Below are 23152 nucleotides of genomic sequence, written 5' to 3'. Positions count from 1 at the left end.
TACATGGTTTAGGTAGGTAGATCCTGCCCTGGAGGATGGACCAGGCTATTCTGCTCCATGCACCCCAGACAGTATTAAAAGGTACCAGTGCTGATGTCCCTGCACAGCAAAGAATGTCCCTGGGCATGAAGAGGAACCTACATACTCCTCTTTTCTATATAAAAACCCCAATACTTTGGCTCATCCTTACTTTTCACTCCAGACCTTGCTTTAGCCTAAAGCATCACCGGCAGTGAAGGGCTGCACTGGGAATTCCCTGGCTTGTATGTGTTTGACTGAGAACCTTCCCCACAGAGTTTGTCTCCTCTCACACAGAAACACTTGTTCCTCTCTATTCCCAGGGCACTCACTCTGGAAATTCACGTTTCTGTTCAGGAACAAATGTGCTTTTTACAGGGACCCAGCACGGAGCCTGTCCCAGGGCAGCTGCTCCACAGCAGCTGGACTCCCTCCCTCCTGCCCACTTCTTTCCACCCGGGAATTTGAAAAAAGGGGGGAAAACATAATCCCTCGTGATTTAACTCTCCTCCATGATTTCAAGGATGGCAGTCTGGGATTACAAATGACCTTCCCACAAGGAACAGCTGCTGCTAAAGGATTCTGGATCCTTTTCTACCTTCACACAGAGTGGAGGCCTGGGACAGCAGCATCACCCACCACAGATCCCTCTGGACAACCCCAGTTTGACTGGCTCAGCCTAAAATCTCACCAAGCCCTCATGCTCTGACAGGAAAGTGACCTGGAATATGTGGATAATCCAGGATCTGCTGTAGAAATTAGTCACCTTTCTGAATTTGGGAATTATTGACAGAGACTACAAAGAATGACAGAATTTGCACATGGATGGGGAAATGGGTCTTTACAGAATGGCATTCGAATCTGAGCCTCTCAGCTGCTAGCAGAATAATCATCCCTGCAAGCCTTGTGTTAAATAATTATCAGTGATTAGCACACAAAGCAATCAATGGCTTTTACAAGAAACTTCCACTTCTGTTTAATCTGTTTAGGCTTTCACAGACTCATGTATTACTATGTTAACTAAGCAGATAATTAGCTACAAGAGGCGTTTTACTGCAGTTCCTTGGAAATTCCTGGGTTTGCATAATTAAAGAATCCTTTGTGCTCCCAACTCTGTGCACAGCAGTGATGCTGACGGTTCTGCCCAAAACTGGTTGGAAAGTGGCAGTCACACAATCACCACCAACAATGACACCCAGAGTAAAGGTGCTCTGACAGAGGTAGGATGTTGAAGCTCCTCCCTGTGTTTCCAGAGGAAGGGAGGGCGTGAAAGACATCCTAAACACATCCTGAAAAATATATAAGACAAGTTTCCAATATACAAGAAGAGCCAGGACACTTACCAGAAAGATGTTCATCCCTCACATTTATCTGCACATCAGAGTCAGCTCTGCAGGTTCCCCAGTCCTGCCAAACCATTCCAGTCCTGGCAGGAAGGGAAAACTGCCTTGCTGAGATGGAAATGAAGTCTTCCAGACTCACTGTCATCAGCTCCTCAACTCAGGAATGTCCCTGTCCCACACGAGTCCCCAAATGGCTTTAATAAATGACAGCCTTCATCCCAGAACCCCTTACATGGACAGCTGAGCCCTGCCAGCCCTGCAAGGCAGTTGAGACCATGGGGAGGCTCAGGGCTGGGGATTTTCCAAGTCCTGGCTATTTTGGGCCTTACCAGCTTAAGACATCAAGATCTGACTGTTCAAAGAGTGAAGAGGAAGGAAAATATGTTGAGCATGGAGATACAAGGAAATGAAATGATGGGATCATGGCTGAAACAGTGGAGAGCAAGCAGCTGCAGGGAGCCTCACTCTGCAGAACAAGCTGTGGTTCCCTGCTGCACTGCCATGCCACTTATTTTGAAGATTCAGGAACACTAGATTTTAATTAAGAAAATTACCACAGGCCTTCCTGAACTCAGCTTTTTAAGATTTCAGCTCCCACAAACAGGAGTCAGGTTTTCTAAAGGTCTCCCTCTGCGTCAGCTGGGGCAGGAACTTGACCATAATCCAGCAGCCAGTGTACCAAGCTGTTGTGATCTCACTTTTTCTGTCCATATAAACTGCTGGGAATCCTCTGCCTGAAAGGCAGTGCCAGTGCAGGAGGGCTCTGCTGGTGCCTCATTCCTGGTGGGATCACTTCAAATGCCACCTGGCATCCCTTTAGCGCTTTCCAGGAAGGGTAGGGACATAGAATACCTCCAAAACATAGTTTTGGTCCTCAACACATGTTCAAGTTGGAAGATTACATAAAAAGATGCTGAATTCATCAATGTTAGATAATTTGAGCTATTATTTATTAGGAGTGGGATGAAGAGTAGGGTCTGATCCTACCCAAAGCAGCTGGGCATTCATGACAGCATGACTCTCTTAATGCTTAATTCCTTTGCACCATTTATCCAAGATACTGACTACATCAAAGGAAGAAAACTTTCCCTCCTCCTGAACTATGTTCTGACTCTGATTCAGAGGAAGTAAAATAAACACTTTAATATGTCTCGTGTAGTTTAAGTGTCAGTCTTCCACTTTTTTACGAGCATGATCATTAAAGTTTTTTCCCAGAATACACACACATTCTTTCACCAAAAAATACTGACTTCTCCTTAAAAAGAACAGGAAAGAGCCCTGGTATCCCTACAGGGAGAGGGATGTAGTGAGGGCAACAAAAATAAAAATACTCAAGTGGGAACCAGATGCTGAAGGATTGGGAAGTTCAGTGAAAGCAGGATTTTAAACACTTAAGGTAGCTATGGTCACAAGACTTAGGAAGCTTGTATCAAAAGATGCTGAAATGTTTCTAGAAGGAAAATACATTTTAAATACCTCCCCTCCTCATTTTCCTGCCAATGAAGAGACTTCTAAAAATAGAACATAAAGTTCTTGGTCACCTCTAGAAGGTTTAATAAGGATTAAATACTACAGTGCAAGAAGTCAGAAAGAGATTCTACCTGGCACATGCAGAATGTGTGGGTGTGCATTTAATGGCTGCATATAAGATTATCACACACAGAGGAAATGAGTAATCCCTTCTTCAACCCAAAACACACGACAGAGACCACAAACGGAGCAGCATTTCCAAGAACTCATTTGCTCAGTAAATCTTTCCCCAACAAATGTATAAAATTCCTTCTCAAAATGTGCTTATTAATAGACTAAGAGAGCTACACCCTGTCCTACTCCAGCCTTCCTCCTGCGGGAGGAAGAGACGAGCTGAGCAGGCACCAAAAGCAGCACAGCGAGGAAGGGAAACAGAACTTGTCCAGCTGGCCATGCTTACACTGCCCAATTAGCAACCAGGTCTGTGAACAACTGGGTCACCTTCAGTTCATGCCAGCGATGTGTTCAGATCCTGGATCCTGCCCTGTGCCCTCAGCTATGTTTCTCCAGCAGTACTCATTCATTATGTGCCCTGCATAATGCAGAAAGAAGAATAGCCCATGGATAATTGGATTGCAATCCATTAGCTGCCAGCCAGAGGGGAACTTCTTTCCATGGATTTCTTCTACTCATGTCCACACGTTTCCAAGTTTATTGTTTTAAATGTCACACTGCAGAACAAATGGCTGCGAAGGTTAAGGACCTATTGAAATTTTCAGAGTGTATGTTGAACAGCTGTTCCCTTCCTTGGGCTGCTGGCTGGAAGAACTGCCTGAATGCCAGCAGCAACCAGCAGATCACATCTGGATAATCGTGTTCCAATTGAACAGACAGCAGCCAAAATACGTTTGCAGTTCTACACCATGAATTTTTATGGCTTATCTGTACACGTGTAGTCGTTCCTGCCATCCCATTCTCTGCTCGGGATAAAGCGAGCAGTCTCCATTACCAAAGATAAATAGTCTACTGCTAAAACCAGACTTTGGGCCAGATCCTCAGCTGTACCCAGCTGGGACTGGGAAGGGAGGAGGGAAATGGCGACCCAAGAGGAGCCAGTAACAGCTCATCAATCCTGGAGCTGGTTCCATGCCAATCCCAGCATCGCTCAGAGAAGGCGATGGGCGGCTCCGAGTGCCGCCAGCTGGCTGCAGCCCCAGGGGCTATCTGCCAATGGTGAAGCACAGCCTGTGCCAGCTAGGAGACTTCCCCACTCTTCCAAGATTCTTAGAGAGGGTGGCACGGAGTCATGGAGGTCAGAAAGTCCCAAACTCCCAACTTCAAAGCAAACTCCATCTGGAAACTGCAGCTGTTCTTCAAGGGAACCGAGCTGGAGCCTGGGATCGGTGTTTGGAGCTGCAGTCATAGACTCAGTCCTGTTCACACCAAAGATTAACTGTGGAAAATATCCCAATACCACATTTTCTGCTCCGTGATCAAGACTATTCTTTCTATAATTCCAAATGTTCAGTCTGACACAAGGGTTCTCCCAGGAGAAACACTAACATACCAAAAAGCTGGAGGAGTCAGGGCTTGGTTAAGAAGCATTCCTTGATCTTCCACAATTCAAAAAAAGTTTAATTACTCAAATGCTATTTATAACAGATACAAATGGGATGCTGGCTGGGAAATGCATTTGCATATATTAGATCTTCAGGATAGCCAGACAGTCAAGATTTTTCTTTGCCACACAAAGGCCCATGATCTGCCAACAGAGAGCACTCACCAGGCTCATCTGTCTTTATGTCTATGAGGATCTCTGATCACCAATATGTGGTTTGCTTATAATTATGCAGACAGTAGTAAAAGAGGATAAAATGGATAAATCACATTAAAAATACTGGTTCATGAAGAGTCATCTTCCTTTGCAATATTGCAATTTTAATATCTCACACCTATACTATTTCTTTAATGTTTTAAAGGCCAGTTTCCCATCCAAGATGGTGCAGAGAATGAAGTGTGCTGCTGCCAGAGGGAGCACACCACTCCAGAGTAGGAAAGAGTTGGTGACACAGTAAATTTCCCTCCCTCTGCACTCAAAGGATCTCTAGCAGAAACACACTCAGGCTCCACTGTGACAGCAAACATTGCCTCATTGCAAACAGAGAACAGGAATTAAGCTTCAATGATCTCAGAAATAGTTCAGCCAATGGAACAAACTTTTCTCTCAATAAAATCTAGGTCTAAACAAGGAGGAGCAAGTTACTTTGCTAAAATCAGTGTCAGGGTACTTTAAATATATTAATATTTCAAGATGCAGGGGAATAAGGGGGAGAAAAAGGTTGGTAAGAGTGTGAAGAGTCAGATGCTGCAAGTTACTGTAAGAGTACATAAGCACTAACCAGTGAGCAAGTACTGAGCAAGGTGACACTGCAAATAATCACTCCAGCACCAGCCCAGGCAGTGAGAAAGCTTTGGCAGCTGTAGCAAGTGTAGATCTCATCCTGTGGGCCACCAATGCAAGAACCTCTGTGGTCTCCACCCACCAAAGCAGACCTGGATGGCAGCAGTCCAATGCCAGCATCCTGCCCACGGCATGTTCCTCTGGCTGCCAGCAGAGAAGGTGCATTAGCAATATCAGTGAGATGTCCGTGGGAGAAATGCTGGCATGGATGTGCCAGCTGAGATAAAAGCGAGGTTGTTATAAGCAAAGGGAAAAGCTGCTCAAATTCATGTTGGAAAAGGTTTGCAACCAGCAGCAGTTTAAGGAGGATGAGAATGAAGATTCATTTTGACAAGTCTTTCCAACTACTTACAAAAAAAGGGTCATCCAAGACAAGGGATCAGATAAGAGTAGCACAAAGGGAAGGATTTTGCCATGCCCTACTGCATCTTAAATCTACCTTTAAATTTAGGATTAGTTAGAATCACAGGGAAGTGCTCTTCTGCACCTATCAGTAAGAGCTCTTTAGGAGTCTCCAAGAATTCAATGTCCTTTTCCTCCACCTTTCCTGTTTGAATGGACTCAGCCACCAGCTCCCTCTCCTTCTTATTTCTCAAGTAATCTGTGAGTTACCACAGCTGTTACTTTCCAAATAAGCCTCAACTTTGATTTGAACAGTTCAAGTAGAAAGTGGAAAACCAGTACATAGAAATTCAGTACTGAAATGGTGTTGTATATATAAGGAAAGTGTTCATGTCACTGGAGACAAAAGCCTGAGCTGCTCTATTTCCTCTCTCCCCTACACAAAGCCTTCTAAAATGCAAACTGTGTTCCTTTCCATAAGATCAGTTTAACACTTTTGACCTTTGATTCCCCAAAACTGTCTTCCAGTGCTTGCTTGGAATTACTCTCATTAAATTTTTCAATTCCCTTGATTGTCCCATTAGCAATTAACTGATGCCAGAAGATGCAGTTTCTGTTTCGTGCTTTAAAAGCACAAAACCGTTCTTGAGGCTGAAAATTCTGCAGAGGGAAAAGAGGATAAAATGTATGCCTTTGGCCTTGACTTTTTTTCTTTTTTTCTCCTTCTTTCTAAAGACCATGCAGGTAAGAAAGGCAGGAAAATGAAGTGGTTACTCACAGAATGTTTGTCTGGGGCGGGATCTCGGGGATGGTTTCCAACATCAGATGCATGCATCTCACTGTAGTCCTGAAGCACAGGCAGCGGCTGGGGCAGGAGCAGGAGAAACCAGGCAGGAGGAGAAAATACAAAAAGCCTCCAAGAACTGAAAGTTTGATCAGCATGGTGTTTGCTGGATCGTATTTGCCTCAATTCTGAGCTGCAGGGAGCTGACAAAAAAAGTTTCCCAGCCCTGAGGTCCAGGAGGAGGGGACTCATCAGCATGTGTTTGCAATTAAATTAAGGCAGTTTGACAGTCCAACCGCCCACCCTCTCTGCCATTCTGCACATCACTGGAGATCACACTGTCCCCACCCCTCTCTAATTGTGGCGCTGAAATACAAACTCTTCGTTTGGATCTGTTTTAGCCTTGTTGCTTCTTTTAAACAGCAAGTTAACTCCTCACCTTCTCCTCAGGCATCTGTCTGAAAGCACAATGCACCTCCATGGACAGCAACCAAAAAATGACCTTGTGCTTCCAGGGCTGAGCTGGGATGCAAAAAATCCATGGCCAAGGTTTTTATGTCATTTTTTTTTTTTCCCTAGCACAGTGTGCAAACTAAAGAGAGTTTTATCAAACAGCCCGTCAAATGTATAGTGCTGTAAGACTTTCAGGATAGAGGCTGTCTCCTATTACATGTAGTTACAACATCAAGCAAAAATATGCCTACAACTATTGAGTGGGCATGGGATGTAACAGATAAGGGATTTCAAAAGGGAGATCACTAACAGGGATAAATAACCTGCAAATAAAGACAAAACCCCACCCTGGAATCTGTAAAGTTTCTCAGGCAGAGTAAAAGGCGATTAATTTCAAAGGTCTTCGACCAAGTATAATTTCTTTCAACAAGGATGTCATTTGGAAAAATGTTTTTGAGAAATTCAAGGCAACTGAGGGGCGAAGAGGGGTAAAAAACATGAAATCAACTGAGTTTAAACTGTAGGGAATGCAGTCCTCCATTTGTTTCTCCCCACTGGAAGATAAAATTGAGATGTAAAAGGCGGGATTTATTTCCAGTTGGATTAATCACCTTTATAAAGAAGCTGCAGTGAAAGCAGCTTATCTTTAGGTTTCAAGCTATAACTACACAATATCCTAAATGTATGGGTTGAGCATGAGGGAGGCAGTAACACACAATAGGATATAAATGTACTTGAGGAATTTCCAACACAGCATCATCCCACATAACCTGGCAGGTCAAATGAAAGCTTCCCATCAACCTGCACATCTCCTTTGTAGTGTACACTACAAAAAAATTAATGGGGCAAAGAAGACAAGAGTGAAATTTAAACCCTCCTGCTTCAGATTCTCTGTCACTTGAGCATTTGGGGAGAGTATTGGGTTTGGGGTTTCACCTAATATTTCATGCCATGGAGGGTAAAACATGTATTCGTTTGTCCAGCTGTAAAAGAGAATGATACTGCAGGTTTTCTGCACTTAGCCCTCAGGCAATCGGCTGTTTGTTTGCTCTGCCAGCACTTGGAAATCTAAGCAAGTTCACTGAACTCAAGGTTTTGGGCAGAGTGTCCTCTAGCGGCCATCCAACCCAACCAGGGCCAACCCTGCTCATAAAAACGGGCTGTAAAAAGCCAAATTACCATCTTCAGCCTTCATACAACAACTGGCAGCTAAAACCAGACTGCTCTGGTGAGTAGGACAGCTTTTAATTCCAGAGGCATTGAGTGCGTTAGAAGCACATCCTCCATGTGCATCAGGACACGCACGTCTCATGAAAATCCTCCTGCCTGAAGTTCTGTCCTTCCAGCCTCACTGCTCCTCGCATCACCTCCCGCTGAGGCACACTGGACTCCGCTAGGACAGGGTAGCACAGCTGGTAGGAGCTGTTCTGCAAAGCTGGGAAGATAAACAAAAACGTTCTTTCCAAATGTCAGTTCTTTTGGAGCCATTGTTTCCCCTGGCACATCTGGCCACTTTGCAAATAGGAGGCTTTTGCTTTCTGCCTCTGTGGTGCATAAACTCTGAGTTCTAAACCAACCCTCTGCAACAACAACAAAAATCCCTTTTTATTTGTGTTGCAAAGAGGAGGGCTGGGCCGGGGCTCAGTCCTATTTCTGCGGGATGAGTCCTGTCTGTGGAATTGCATTTTGAAGCCTGGCTGTGCTGTGGGGGAGCAGCTTTGGGATGGATTGAGGGGTATTTGCCCACTGCTTTGTAGGAATGGGATCTTGAGCCAAGTCAGCAGATTTAACAGAGCATGGGGATCGTTTCAATGCAAGAAGGCAAATTCTGCATCCCACACATTTTCTGAGCAGCAGATCTTCACCACTTCCCTCCTGCCTTGCTCATCTCATCTCCCCTCGTGATAAATGGGATGTTGGTGAGGGTTAAGAACACCAGCAATCCCAGGCCCCTTACTCTCAAATTAATTTGTCTTATTTTCCATCAACATGACAATTTTTCTATAAAGGAGTGTGCATCTCTGAGCAAGAACCAAAACTTGTCTCCTGAACACCAGGAATGATATCAACCCTTGTGTCCCATGTTCCAGCATTTCCAGCCTCTGCTGCACAGGCTTTTCACACCTGTAGAAAGCAAGAAAATTGGGGGGGTTCCCTCAGGTGGGTTTTTTTCCCCTTCACCCTTTGTATTTTTTATTTTTAACTCTCCCTTCTGTCCCTTTTTCTTCAGCAGAAAGATTTCCCTCAAGGGACCTGCCCCCTCCCTACACCCCAGGGAACACTGATGTTCTATGTTTTACAATGAAGTGAACATAAACATCATCTGACAAATTTAATTTCCTCAGTACCATTTGTATGACACATCCACGGCTTTCCAAAGCAGAAAAAGATTTTCTTTCAGCACGCATCACGTGAAGGAAAACATTAACATCAAACTAATCTCCTGTTATAGCTGGGTAAAGGACATTTATCATACACACAGATGACAGGAAGAAACACACAGACAAGCAATTATCCTATGGAATAAAGGTTAACAGATTCATTTAATTAGCAGCAGCTGTATTTGCTATTATGATCAGATTCCTAGCACAGCTGAAACCAAAATATTGTTCTCAATACTGGAGAAATGAAAGCCTTGAACACCCGCTTTTAAAATTCCACGTTAATTAAACACTCAGACAGAGCCCGGGGGACAAGAAGGGAGCTGCAGTTCAGAATGCACAGAACAAACTCCTGACACGTTTGGTTTAGGCAACTCCTTGAAGTACAGAAATGGATGAAATCGCCTTTTGGTGTCTATTATTTACAGGTCAAACAGCCAGGGAACTAAGTCCACTCTTTAACCACTCTGACACAATAAATATACATCAGTTCTGCACGTGCTGATCCCAAAATTCATCCTGCACAGCTGCATTACTTCAAGGTTTGGAACTCATCATCATCTGGGCAGGTTTGAGAGAGCACATTCTGAGGAGTTCATCTAAAACTATGCACTTGCACCATATTGTTAAGCATTTTTTCTGCTGTTTTTGTGTCTTGACCTCCAATTATGGAAATATGCACTCACCTACAAAGTATTCTAATCACAATATAATGCAAAGCCACGTTAAGAAGGCTAAAAAGTCTTTACTGAATTTATTGATACAGAAACACTTATTAATAAAGTTGAAATTGCATAACACTTCTGCATGCCTCAGACCAACTGAACTCTAGTTTCTATACAGACATTTTTCAGCTTACACACTCATGACTAAAGCAGCTTGAAGTTCAGTTCTCTTTGCAAGTTTGCTGCAGGATCGAAACCTAAAAGGAGTCACATACAAAAAAAAAAAGTGACAACTACTGAGAACACAAAAGGAAACAAAGCAGGTACAATTCCTGGACAGCTCACAGATCCATACAAACCCAGCTCTACCTCAATCCCTCTGCTAGAAATGCCTACAAAACTACAGTGCAAGTGCTTGTGCACAGGGAAAATGTATTTACAATTCCCCTTTATTTACAGGCTATAAGCAATACTATTTCACAGTTATATTATACATAAAATTTCTACTATTTGTTTAGATCTGTGGGAGTTTTTTGGACAAGGGAACAATTTGACAACCTAGAACATAAATTTCCTATATATATATTTATTTATTTATTCAACCTTATCCAGGAAAAAAATAGCAGTATTTATGCATCTTATAGAAAGCTACAAAAATTCTAGCAAATGTAGTAAAAAAGGCAAATCTGGTGAAAAATCTGATAAAATACCTTTTACAACTGGGGGTGGGATGGGGATAAAAACCAAACAAGGGATAAATGAAAGATAATCCTCCCTCAACTGGTCAGCTTTAACAGAATCTCTGCAAGGCTTACTAACAGGAACCTGAAGTTTAATGTCATTTTTAAAGGGACTTCTTTAGAAGTGTTGTGATTAAACTGAAGAATGACCTGGTAGCCAAAAGCAGGAGGCACCCTGGACTATGGAGGGGCATGGAAATTGTGCCACAATCCAGAAAGGCACATACCTGGCATGACACCCCTTAAACAGACTTTTCCAACAAATAAGAGGCCACAGCCTGTAGGGAAGCACTGAGAATAATTATACACAGATTCTGTTAACCCTCTATTTACCACCACATTCAGGACTTGCATTTGTAGAAAAAAAAATTCATGGGAGTTGCCAGAATCCAATGATGGGGACGTGCATCTTTACAAGAAACATCAGCTCAGTGGCCACAGAACTGCCCCACTGCAAATAAAGAAATCGGGATCCAAGGGAGCAAGATAACTTGGGGTACCATTGAGACCAGAAGTGGAGACAGGAAAACAGAGGCAAAACCCAGCCTATGACTGTGTTACATGCCAGCAGCCACATGATACAGGATTATCAGACAATATTCCCAAAGAGACACAAAAATCCTGTTAAACAAGGAAAAGTTCTCCACTTCAGGCTCAGACATACATGTTATTCATTTATTTTCAAAGCCACACAGAACTTGGAAATTATTTTTCATGAAGTGAAAAATTGTACAACTCAGGACCATTTGGCAGTCTTCACTCATTCCTCCTCAGAAAATGAGGAGACAGCACAAAACCCAAAAGATATCAAAGTGATACCAACTTAAGTGCTTCTGATGGGGCAATGCCTTAATACAGTTTCATTACCTGCTGAAAGAGAGCTTTTCATTCCTCCCAGCTTTAGGAGTATTTCACATCAACACAAACTCCAGCTTTTCTTTCTGGCCTTTACCAGTTTAGGTACATTTTCCAAACAGGCTGAACCAAGTAAACCTCTTCTAAACACAGTATTTTATTATCCACAGACATTGTGGACTCCCCATTCCTGGAGCTGCCCAAGGCCAGGCTAGATGGGGCTGGGAGCAACCTGGCCTAGTGGAAGGTGCCCCTGTACATGGCAGGGGGTTGGAACAAGACAGTCTTTAAGGTCCCTTCCAACACAAACCATTCTGTTCCTATGATTCCATGATTCCTATGATTCCATGGCATCCCCCTCCATCACCATGACAGAGAGTTTTGGAAATAAAAATTACAGCTCACATCCACAGAATTGCAGAGTGACAAGTCCTTCCATAAGAACCTGTTAAAATTTCCACTTCATCGCTGCAGGAATAAAATCACCTACCAAGCTGAGCAGCTCCACCCTGCTGTGGAACACTCGTGAACAAGTTGTATTCTGGCCACCTTACCACAGCAGGGCACACACACACACAGGAACACCTGAGAACTGCATCAGTTTGGCTCTCTAGGCTGCTCTCAGGTTCTGCAGACCCCCCCCAAAACTCTGTTTGACCGATTTACTGCTCAGGCTGGTGCTCTGCACCTCACTCTGCTCAGCCCAGACAATCTGAGTTATCTCACATGACAGCAAAACCCACGGATACTGCTTTCAGCTTGCACAAACTCACTGCTCTGCAGCTTTTCTTTACCTTTTTCCCCACTCAGAATTTCTCTGTAAACATTTTCAGAGACAGCAGTCCCAACCCTGACTACCCTTGCATCCTGTCAAAGTTAAACAGCTTTGTGATTCCTCACTCGCCTCCATCGTTTTAAAAGAAGCACAAAAATCTAACAACTCGTTCTCCAGAACAGGGGTTTTCCATTAAAAAAACCAGTATTTTGTAAAACACTTCTTACTGAAAAATTATATATTATTTACAAGCAAAGCAGACCAGCCAAAGGGGAGCCGATGCTTTCCTTCTCATTCAAAACCTGGATGCCACAAGGGTAATTCCAAAAATTTTCCTTTCTGTAAAAGTTGTGCTTTTCAGATTACTGGAAGAAACATGATTTGCCAGGTCAGGTTTTAACTAATAATCTTCATCCTCCATTATACGCACACCATGGCAAATACATGGCAGGTTTAGTGGGAGAGAGCACAGACAGGAAAGGTCTTTGGGGAACTGCTCAGGAGTTTTTCCCAACTGATATTCGGTAGAGCAGCCATGAGATTTTTAGGAATATCTCCTGCAGTTTCGAGGGAATTAAATCCTCCTTTCCATAAGCAGCTGAGCACTTCACCAACTTGCTTCCTAAGGAATCCCTGCTGTAGAATAAAACTAGAGCACACAACTGAGAAGAAAGAAGGAACTCAAAGAAGCTATAATGTCAAAGTTTACAGCAGCCACATTCCCCAGCCAGCCTACTGCCTCGGGTGTCACATTCGCAGGCAAGCAAGTGGGACACGTTTGTCAAGCCCTAAGGAATACTTTATTCTCTGCCTACCTCCCACTTTATAAAAGAAGAAAATCTACTTTTCCCTGTAATAAAGCAAGTAATACTTCAAGGGATCGGGCAATGGCAGGCTCAAGACCTTTTCTCTCAAAAAGTTTACGGGAGGGTCTGGCTTTAGTTCAGAGGGCTTGGTTTCCTCCTCCTCCGGCCTCTCCTCGTCCATGTCCTCGCTGTTGTTGTTGTCGTCCGAGGGGTTGGAGATGCGGCTGGCGAACACCTCCTTGTCCAGGAACACGATGGTCTCCATGCGCCGACGCCGCACGCGCCTCCGTTTGAACCTGGGCGGGTTCTTCAGCCCGTTCCCAGCTCTGCTCATGGCCTCCTGATGGATGATTTTCTTGATGGTGCCTCTGATGGCGATGCGAGCCAGGTCCTGCAGGCTGCGAACGGCCACGGGGGCTGCAAGCAAACGAAACCTGTGAGCTGAGACGGAGAAAGTACTCCCAGGAAAAGTTCTGTTTGCTCAGATTAAATCAGGCCATTTGAATTCCCTGCTGGGATTACATAAACAGCTCTATTCAGCTCCTGTCAACTCAGATAAACTGTGTTGCAACTTTCCAAACGAAATTTAATTGTGCGTTTCTCTCATTAAAAAATCTCCTGCCTTGATTTCAAGTTCTCAATTATTCTGAGATGCACATCTTAAAGATTGTATGAATGCAGACTTAGTGATGGGAGCTGTGATTGTTTCATGCCTTAGAATCAGGTATTTTCCTGTGGTAGATAACTAGACCTGAAGTCTGTTGAATTCTTCCATAAAATGATTTTTCTATTGTACAGTTCCTTCAGCTTTGCCAAGTTCTGCACTTATAAAACACAAGTACTATTTATGCTCTTCAAAAACTGCTTCAGACTTAGTGGGTGAAGACAGGCTGGAAACCATTTTGTAGAAGTAATTATAGCAATGTTACAGTAAGTTACTGTATTAAAATGCCTCCCACATTAATGGCTTGGAAGACTATTCTGTCTTCTGCACTTATTTGCTGCCAGCCTAGAAATGCAGCTAAGAATTAAAAAATGTATAGATGCACACAGATCCATGAACTAAAATGAATTAAAACTGACAGAAAAAGTCCCTGTCCTCTGCCAACAAGTGAGTTTTGCTGGGACCTGAATGAAAAAAAAGAAGAAAATAACTACATAGAATTTATGGGCAGGTCTCACTACAAAGTGAGAACATGCTGAAACATGCACTTATGGGACTTTATAGCATGCTGTGGACTGTTTCCTGAGCTCCATTTGTGGTGCAGACACCTTTCCAGGTTAAGACCAAAGCCTGACTAATCTCTTTATGAAAGTAACTCTGTCTTCATGTGCTCTTAAGAGGCTTCTTGACACTGAAGTCTTTATCTAAAGATTGGGGCCACTGATACGACCTGCATTTCAAACAGCTAACCAAGAACTGCACAACTTGTATCCCTCAAGCATTCCAGGTTCAGGATAATTCTGGATTGCTGTGGGTGAGAGTCTTTGAGTAGATACAACATTTGTTCACAGGCAGTGCTTGTTTATTTTCCTCTCCTTGTGGCACAGTGCCTGAGAACCATGACAGGATTCAATCATTCAGGACTGGAACAGAATGTGCAAAAACAAAGATAAAACACCCTGCAAAGTTCAGGTACAACTTCACAAGAAATAAGTTCTCTTTAGAATGATGGCCCAGTGGAAGGTGTCCCTGCCCACAGCAGTAATATTAGAATAGATCATCTTTAAGGTCCCTTCCAAACCAGCTCATTCTGTGAGTCTGTGATTTAGAATCTATTTCATTCAACTCCAATGCTTGCACAAGACAAGCAACTGTTCTAAAAAATGAAGGACTTGGAGTAGTTTTCCTTGAAAGGATTCCCAGGGATGCTACAGCTCACAGCCAAGCAGAAGGGATTCCCCCAAGCTCAGGAATGTCTGTACTCACGCAAGTGAACGAGCCTTGATTTTCCTGAATCTGTGTGGTTTGGCTGAATCAAAGGAGCAAAGGAAACAGCAAGAATCTTCTTGGTCTCCCAGGCAGAAGGACCAGTCCGAGTTATCTTAGTCAACTGAAGGAAAACATGGAGATTATTGTCCATTATGGGAACTACAATGAGATTTTTGAACAAAAAAATGAACAAATGACTTTTCTGTCTGAACAAGTTGAAGTACTGGAAGCTGCAACAGTAAAAGGTGATGAGAAAAAATGTTGCTTTTTAAAAAAAAATATTGGGAACTCCTTGCAGGACTAGCCCCAAGTAACTTCATCTATTGCAACAGAGCATGGGCACTGGTAATTTGGGTCACTCTGCTTGCCCAGATCTTCCTCCAGGCTGGACCAGAGCAACTGTGTCTGACCTCTGGGAAAACTCCTGAGTCACCACAAGCACTCACTCCTGAAAAGGTCACAGATCAAATCTCCTACCCCAGCCCACTGCACAGCCTCTTACTGGGAAGAAACCCTGCACGCTGCTCCTCTCACATTCCCTGACAGTGGTAGAAGGTCAGGCATTTAACCCACTTTTTACTAAAAGAATCCACAGACACTTATAAATAGAAATATCCTGCACACTCTTTCAAGAGCCAGTCAGGGTGCAAAAAGTTGTGCTTTGCCATTAAGCACAACTCTAAATTATATAATCAAACAAAGCTTTGCTCACATTTTCTGCAGTGTGGAAGTAAAAATGCAATTAACAACAGATTTTAATATATGGAAGACTGCAAAACTACAAATTTCTTAAATATTAGGAATGTGCAGAGTTCAGTTTTCAGTCATAGTGAAAACCAGTGCACTTAATTCTTTCTTCAGACTGATACAAGGGCAAGATAAAGGAACAGCTACTGACTAAACCAAGATCAGAATTAAGAATAACTGAAATATGAGCAAAAAGGCATTCAACCTTCTCTTCTAGAGGCATGACAAGAATTCCCCCAACTTTCAACAGGTTCTTCATGTAGTCCTCATGCTCTTTCTGGACTCCAGCACCACAGTAAACACGGTCATACTGAGTGCAGTCTGGAGAAATCTCTAAACAATTGCCAGTGACAAAGGATGGCTCACAAAATTCAAACCTGAAAGTGAAAAATACTTGTATTAGACAAGAATACAACGATTTATCCAAATAAATTATTTTCACAATTCTGGAAAAATTGAACTATGGAAAACACTTGAAAAAAGCCCACAGTTTTACAGGTTTTCTCCTCCAAAGCCCATCTATTCTAGACATTACTGTAACAGACTACAGCTAGAAGTCTCAAAACCACAGGAAAATGAGGTCAGAATTCATGGATTAAAATCTCCAAAGGATAAGGATGTATAATTTCATATTTGAGCTGCAGGTAACTCTTCAGAACAAGCTATTTTTAGTCTCCTGATGCTGACTCAGTTATAAAATGAAAATGCAAATACTAGACCTGCGCTTCCAAATGCCAAAGTCTTTTAAGGACTGCACCTGGGTTTATTTTTGCATTTTCGAAAGCTTTTAACTGGTTTCCAGATGTGGGGAATTACCACCTGATGATACAGAAGTAAGCTGTGCTGAAGCCAATGGAAGTTTTCCCATCAGCTTCAAAAGAACTGTGATTTCACCCTTCATAAAAAAGACTTTTTGCCTACATTATTTCTGACTTGGTTTAAAAGAAAAATTTCTTTGATGCCTCTGGTTTTCTTACAAGCTCCAAAACTCCCTAAGTTTTAAGGCCTATGTTTAAAGGCTGATTTTGGAAGGAGTTGTTCAACACATCCATTCTTTTACTGGTATCTTGAGTGGCAGCTCAACACAGCACCTATTTATTCCTAAATGCTTCCTGGAGCTTTTTGGGTTTGCAAAGAGGGCTGGACATTCAGAGCAGCCAGAGAACAGTTCCTGCACACACTGTTCCAGGAGCACAACCCAGCAGACATCACTCAGCAAAGCCAATTTTCCAGGCATGTTAATTTCTGAATTCAGCTTGCTTTTGCTCCATTGCTATATTTGTCTGGAGAGAGAAGAAAGTCTTTCTTAAAACATCTCCTCAAACAACAGCAACATGACTGAAAAAAAAAACCCTGTTGAGCACTAGAAACTTTCAGTCTTCTGCCAACATGCAAAAAATACAACCCCCTCCTCAGCAGCTTCCCAGGGCAGCAGGAGGAGCAAAAGGCTGAGTAGCCTAAAATCCTGCATGCCATGATTTTAATTTTCTTCCTCCCAGGAGAGGAGGATATCAGGTATTCACAGATGCTTTGCTTCCCTGCTTGAACAAAGTATGAAACAGATTCAAAAATGTGACAGCCACAACTTTTATTGCTGAGGTTACTATTGGCAATGGTTATCTAGCTGGGAAGTTATTACTTGTGACAGCAGCAGAATGGAGGGTCTAAGGAAGAACATAAATCAAATCCCAGGCAGTTTTAGTACCAACTTAATCATCATAAAACTACCTTCATATTTTAAAATGCCATTTTTCCTTCTTCTCAGATAAAACACATTAGGCCGCCACAAAAACCAGTTCATAATCTCATCACCATGCAGGGTCTCAGATCACGAGCACAACCAAGTATTGTTACTTGCAAGTTTTAAGCTGTTACTGCAAGTGCATTTAAAAATAAACAAACTTCCTCAGCTCCCTCTAAGCCCTGCAACATCAGCACTGCTATTAAAAACTCTGCAAACATTTCTGAAAATTCTCCATGACACACACAGGCTTCGAAGGTCACACACTGCAGCTCAGCAAGCCTAAGGAGCCTGAATCCTCAGATTACCCTGAATCCAGAGGGGCCACATGGGAGCAAGAACTTCCCTGAGTAAAGCCAAAAGCACCAAATTAATCCCAACAGGCATTTTGCATTCTTACTTGTCAAAGCTGTCGCTTGTTTTAATGAAAAAGTCCAATTTCTGCTTTGCATACTCGATCACGTCAGAGTGAAGCTCCACGCCATGGTTAACCCCAAAAGGACCTGCAAGTGCAGAACACCAAGGAATGGCAACAGCAACAACACACAATCCAGCAGGATTAACACACTTTGGGTTCCTTCCTCCAGCAGATTGTTCCATGTGTGTCAGTCAGTGTTTGCGTAGGGTCAGCTCTCTCACTGCTACAATGGGATTTGCAACCATATACCTGCAATTTCTGGCAGCAAATGAGCCTCTTGTGCACAGCTGATTCTGAATCATTTGCTCTTAACTATGCAGGAAACTTCTCTATAGGAGGGAAACACTGATGCCATTGCTGTGAAAGTGGCCACTGGGAAAAAAATCTCAAAGGTCTGCATGTTTTAGCACATCCATGTTATTTTTATGCTAAAAATATCTTCAATTAATCAGGAACAGTCATCATACACTGTACCTCAATTAACAGCAAAAACAAACTGGGAAATACAAAAGTTGTTCAGCACTCATGCTTTTTATTCAGAACTGACAGAGTAACTTCTGCAAAAAGAATATAAAAGCCCTGGAGTTATATATTGGAATTCAAAGTATTGTCAACAAACCTAGGAGAAAAATCACAAATGGGAAATGAAACTTTACCCTGAGAATAAACATCCCAGCAGTTAAAACCCTGGACACCACCCCCCTCCAAAATTTAAGTGAGTAGCCTATAGCCACTTGCTATCTATCCTAGCAGCACAACTCTGACTGAAACACTGCACGGAGAATTTAAATTGTCCAATTCCACTTGGATAATTTGCTTTGTGCCACTGTAGATGTGGTCAAAAAATCAGTTCTGCTGCACTAAAGTGTTTTCCAGAGAATATTCCCATTTGTGTGTTGGGGAGTTAAGAGTCAAAAGTGGATCTCAAACATGTCTCAGTCCAGACAGGGCTGTGAACACAAACCAGGCACAGAGCGGTCACAGATTTTTGTGGACTTGCTCAGTCCCAGTTTCAACTCTACTCCTGATCCTGACCTGGGGTCTTGCTTAAGGGGAAACAAACCCAGGTTTGTGTCCAGACCTGCAGGAATCGACTACAGCCACCTTTGGAAATACATTGCTGCCTGTTCTGATCTGCCACAGAAATCTGGATCCCATCCAGTTCCAGAGAAGGTTGTGAGAATCCTGATAAATTGCCAAGCTGGATTAATGCCTTCTTTACTTTCCCAGCTACCTTTTTAGCTTCATTAGTGGAAGAATACCTCATCCCCAATTTCAAAACCTGTTTACAAAGCTCTAACACAACCAGTTAACGTGACTGAAGAGGTATTTACCCAGGATGAGTCCAACCATGGAACTCAGATAACCAGTGCCACTGCCAAGGTTCAGAAACGACAGCCCTGGTTGCAGGTCCAAAGCTTCCATCACTTCTGAGTAAATGCATGGTGCTGAGAGATGAATATTTCCATGCTTCCATGCCAAATCCTTGTAGGCATTGTCTTTGAACTCTTCCAGGTAGTAATCAGCCCGATCAATGGCTCGGAATGCCTGTTCCACCAGCTCTGTCCTGATGTACTGGGCCTCCTTCAGGTTATCAATTAATTCATCGTTATCTTCTCCCGCACTCACCGCGCCTCCCATCTTCAGCAGCCTCCTATAAACGCTAAAAGTGAGATAACAACAAAGCAAGGTGAGGTACAGAACATGCATTCCAACACTAAATCATGCTGCTGTACGTGGAGTGCTTTGAGAGAGATTTTTACCTGCTCCAAGGGAAAAACCTCACCCCAGTGCTCCCGTCCCCCATCCCAACAATGGAAAGCAAAATGCAGCAGATCTGGCATCCAGTACCTGACAGCAGTGGGGGAAAAAAAATCACAATAGGCAATTTCAGTGTGCAAGGCCTGTCTTCAAACCCTCCCACCGTTTTACCAGCACATCAGCTTTTCCACTGAACCCTTTTATACAAAGGATTATTCCAGCTCCTGCCCTTGGGGGTCATTTTTCAATGCAAGCCCAAACAACAGGGCAAGTTTGGGCTGTCTGTCAGAGCTCCTGTCACACAAACTTTCCACCTCTAACAGCACCAATGGCAACTGACGAGACTAAGACACAGGCAGAAAATCCAGAAAAATCTCAAACTGCATTTCCTTTGAACATGCATCAGGACATTGACTGCACAGAGGTTCAAAAAACCCAACAAAACTCTGACCTGTCAACCTTGCTTACTTTGGTAAATGCACTTTAGCAAATGCACTTTCACACAGCTCATCTCCAGAGCCTGAGCCACCACCATTAGTAAAGCACTTAATGACACAGACAGCAGCTCCAAAGAGAATTCCCACTGCAGCCTACACGTTTTAAAGGAAAACGTACAGGGGAACAAAACCACTCAAAATTAACCTGGCTTCTTCTCCCCTTCTCATACATTAAGGAAAAAAAAATCCTTTCCAGAAAGCACAACATGATTTAAGATGTGTTTGTTTACAATGTCTTTCCCTGCTCACAGTAATAACCACGAAGCAGCAGCTTTGGAGTTCATTCCTGGGATCAGAAGATCTGCCTACAGCGAAATTGTTGGGGTTTATTTGTTGCTTTCAGCCACAGCAAATTATGAACCTTCATCTTCTGAGGAAATAAAGCAAAGCTACAGGACTCCAAGGAGATTTCACAGTTGTTCAAATAACACACCGTTCTGATTACCTGTAGAGGCACACAAAATAGGATATACTTAGGCAGGGAACTAGAGCCAGTTCTTAATCCATTCATGTCTCAAACACATCAATCCAGTTCAAGACCATTAATAACACTTGAAATAAAACGTCACCCCTCTCCTTTCCAGTTACTCCTCCATTTCATTTTCTCTACAAAAAAAATAAAAAAAGGACTCTCTTTTATTACTTCACAGTGGGAACACATCAGGTTAAAGGTTCAGGTGGGTTAATGTACCAATTATTTTTTCCCTCTCCTCTTGCATACACAAAACCTCACTGCATTTGCAACACAGGGCTGCCTGTATCTTCAGTTTTTTATTTAACATTCCACATTAAAACACCCTCTTCACCAAGGGTCTTGATTCCCTTGACTTTCTTTTATGTTCTTAGGCTTCCTTCATTATTCCACTCTTTTTGCTATTAAAAAAAAATTTAAATCTACAGTTTTAGATTTAAAGCACGAAGTTGTGCCTTTAACAGTGCTCCACTTTGGATCACCAACAAATTCCTGCTGATGTACGCAAGCCCCACTGGGACAACTGGTCTGACCTGGTTTCAGCTCAGCTCCATGGACAACAAGGGCTCTTCCATGTTCAGAAAACAACAACAAACACAGCTGGCTGAGACATTTTCATAATGGGATCAGGGAATACCCGCGCTGTGACAGGTGTCAGTCACTTCTGAAACCATCACTTTCCCTGGACATTATCTTACTTCCAGTAACATGCATGTTTTACAGGAACAACTTAAAACTCTGGCATTCAAACTCCTCTCTTCCACAGCCTCACGTAACTTGGTGGGAAATGGGAACCCACTAGGGCTTCCTTTTAATAAACTTTTCAAAACAAAACCCTCTCCCTCCTCAGCAAACCCCGGGTGCATTTTCATCGCTTCTAACACAAAACAGAGATTTCCCCAAACCTGAGCAGGGACAAAGTCCACAGGCAGAAATTCGGACCGCTGCCCCAAACAGAGACATCAAAGGTGTCTCTGCGTGTTGAAACATCCCCTCGTTGCCACCTTCCCCTCCGAGGAAAACAAACCCGAACCCGAGCCCAGCGCGCAGCCCGACGCCGGGAACGCAGCACTGGAACCCGCGGCTCCTGCCCAGGCACAGCAGCCCCGCTCGGGCAGGGCTCAGAGCAATGCTGGAGGCACAGAACTGCGGCTGCCCACCCCCGGCAGGTCCCCGGGCCAGTCCCTGCCCTGACCCAGCACCGGGAGGGGCACAGGGGAGGTTATTCCGTGCTTTCAGACAAAAGCGGTACCTCAGCGGATGGCTCGGCTCCGTTGGGTTCGTCCCGGGTCGGGTCGGGTCGGTTCGGTTCGGTTCGGTTCGGCTCGGCTCGGTTCGGCTCGGCTCGGCTCGGCTCGGTTCGGCTCGGCTCGGCTCGGCTCGGCTCGGTTCGGCTCGGCTCGGCTCGGCTCGGCTCGGCTCGGCTCGGCTCGGCTCGGCCCAGGCCGGCGCGCTCGGGCTGTAAACACTGCCCAGCTGAGCTCCGAGCGCGGCACTGCGCATGCGCGGAGCGCACCACCGCCGCGGGCCGGGGGGTGGAAGGGAGCGCTCCACTGCTCGGTCTGGGCCGTACCACCAGAGCCGGCGGGGGCAGGACGGTAGCGGGGCTGGTCCCGTGAGGGCAGTCTCGGGGCTGGAGCCGGCTGGAATGGCTCCAGCAGAGCCTTGGAAGACTTCCAGCAGCTTCTGCCAAAAGACACCCCACTACCCAAACCTTGGCGTGCACACTCAGTGTAAGGTATCAGGACCAGACACAGGCTGTGACTCTCGTTTTTTCCATCGCAAAGCTCCTGGGCACATCTCCCCATCCCAGCGTGGATGCCTTTCTCCATTCCCGGACTCTCTGCCCTTCCCAAACTTTTTGTTCCCAGCACGAGGCTTCATCTCCACACCCGCTCCTCCAGCTCACTGCCCAGTTGTCCCAGCTGTCCCAGGCCTGGTGGCCTGCGATGGCTCTGTGACAGCCTTGTCCCAGCTCCTGGTGGCATCGGGGCATCCGGGGATGCCTCAGGTTTTAGCTGTTATATTTTTCACGTTCTGTACTGCTTTAGTGTGTACTTCTGAGCTTCATGTTAGGGGATGGTGAGCTCTCTTCACAGAGCAGGGAGACAAAACAATTCCTTCCCTAGCTGGGGACCAAGGACAAATGATGCAAACCTCAGGCCCAGGAGCACAAACAACGTGGGCTGGAGAGAGGAAAACAAGCAGGATGGGACTGCATGGGCTGGAGCTGGAATGGGACAATGAACTGCAACGTGCCAATGGAGCAGAGCTGATCACAGTGAGAGCCCCCGGGAGCGCTCGTGCATTTTGTGACCATTTTGGTTCATCTTGGGTGCAGCCCTGGCTGGGCTCTGGTGCTGCCCAAGGTGGATCCATTGAAGAGATCCTTTTATTAAATCCCTACTTTATTCTTTAACTCTGTCTAGTCTCTGTTCTAGGTCAGACCTCACAAGGCATCCCGGGATGCGGGAGGGATGCAGGAGCGAG

At 44.2% G+C, this 23152-nt stretch overlaps 2 protein-coding genes across 2 annotated transcripts in view; both read right to left on the bottom strand.

Annotated features, from left to right (window-relative positions):
* LOC137484206 (peroxidasin homolog) overlaps positions 1 to 9053 on the bottom strand; it is a 45703-nt gene extending 36650 nt beyond the window's left edge. Inside the window, exon 1 of the mRNA XM_068207881.1 lies at positions 6413 to 9053. Within this exon, the coding sequence (XP_068063982.1) occupies positions 6413 to 6576 (164 nt within the window). The 5' untranslated portion in view covers positions 6577 to 9053. The remainder of the gene's footprint in view (positions 1 to 6412) is intronic.
* A 2926-nt stretch (positions 9054 to 11979) lies between these two features.
* Positions 11980 to 22098, bottom strand: PCMTD2 (protein-L-isoaspartate (D-aspartate) O-methyltransferase domain containing 2). Its single transcript, XM_068207884.1, has 6 exons — positions 21915 to 22098; positions 19267 to 19595; positions 17915 to 18017; positions 15979 to 16150; positions 15024 to 15147; positions 11980 to 13510 (listed from the first exon to the last, which is right to left on the bottom strand). The coding sequence occupies exons 2-6, from the start codon at positions 19571 to 19573 to the stop codon at positions 13128 to 13130; spliced, it is 1089 nt and encodes a 362-aa protein (XP_068063985.1). The 5' UTR covers positions 19574 to 19595; positions 21915 to 22098; the 3' UTR covers positions 11980 to 13127.
* Positions 22099 to 23152: the final 1054 nt, after the last annotated feature.

This window comes from Anomalospiza imberbis, chromosome 17 (genome assembly GCF_031753505.1).
Source record: "Anomalospiza imberbis isolate Cuckoo-Finch-1a 21T00152 chromosome 17, ASM3175350v1, whole genome shotgun sequence".
NCBI lineage: Eukaryota > Metazoa > Chordata > Aves > Passeriformes > Viduidae > Anomalospiza > Anomalospiza imberbis.
This window is presented reverse-complemented; position numbering and strand designations above follow the sequence as displayed.

Bases quoted from the DNA above. Each gene is read 5' to 3' on its own strand.
- PCMTD2 (XM_068207884.1), bottom strand. From the start codon at position 19,573: ATGGGAGGCGCGGTGAGTGCGGGAGAAGATAACGATGAATTAATTGAT. The intron at 18,018-19,266 runs GTAAATACCTCT...CTGCACTTGCAG, and splicing joins CATGGTTGGACTCATCCTGG to GTCCTTTTGGGGTTAACCAT. The intron at 13,511-15,023 runs GTGAGTACAGAC...GTTTGCTTGCAG, and splicing joins ATCAAGGCTCGTTCACTTGC to CCCCCGTGGCCGTTCGCAGC.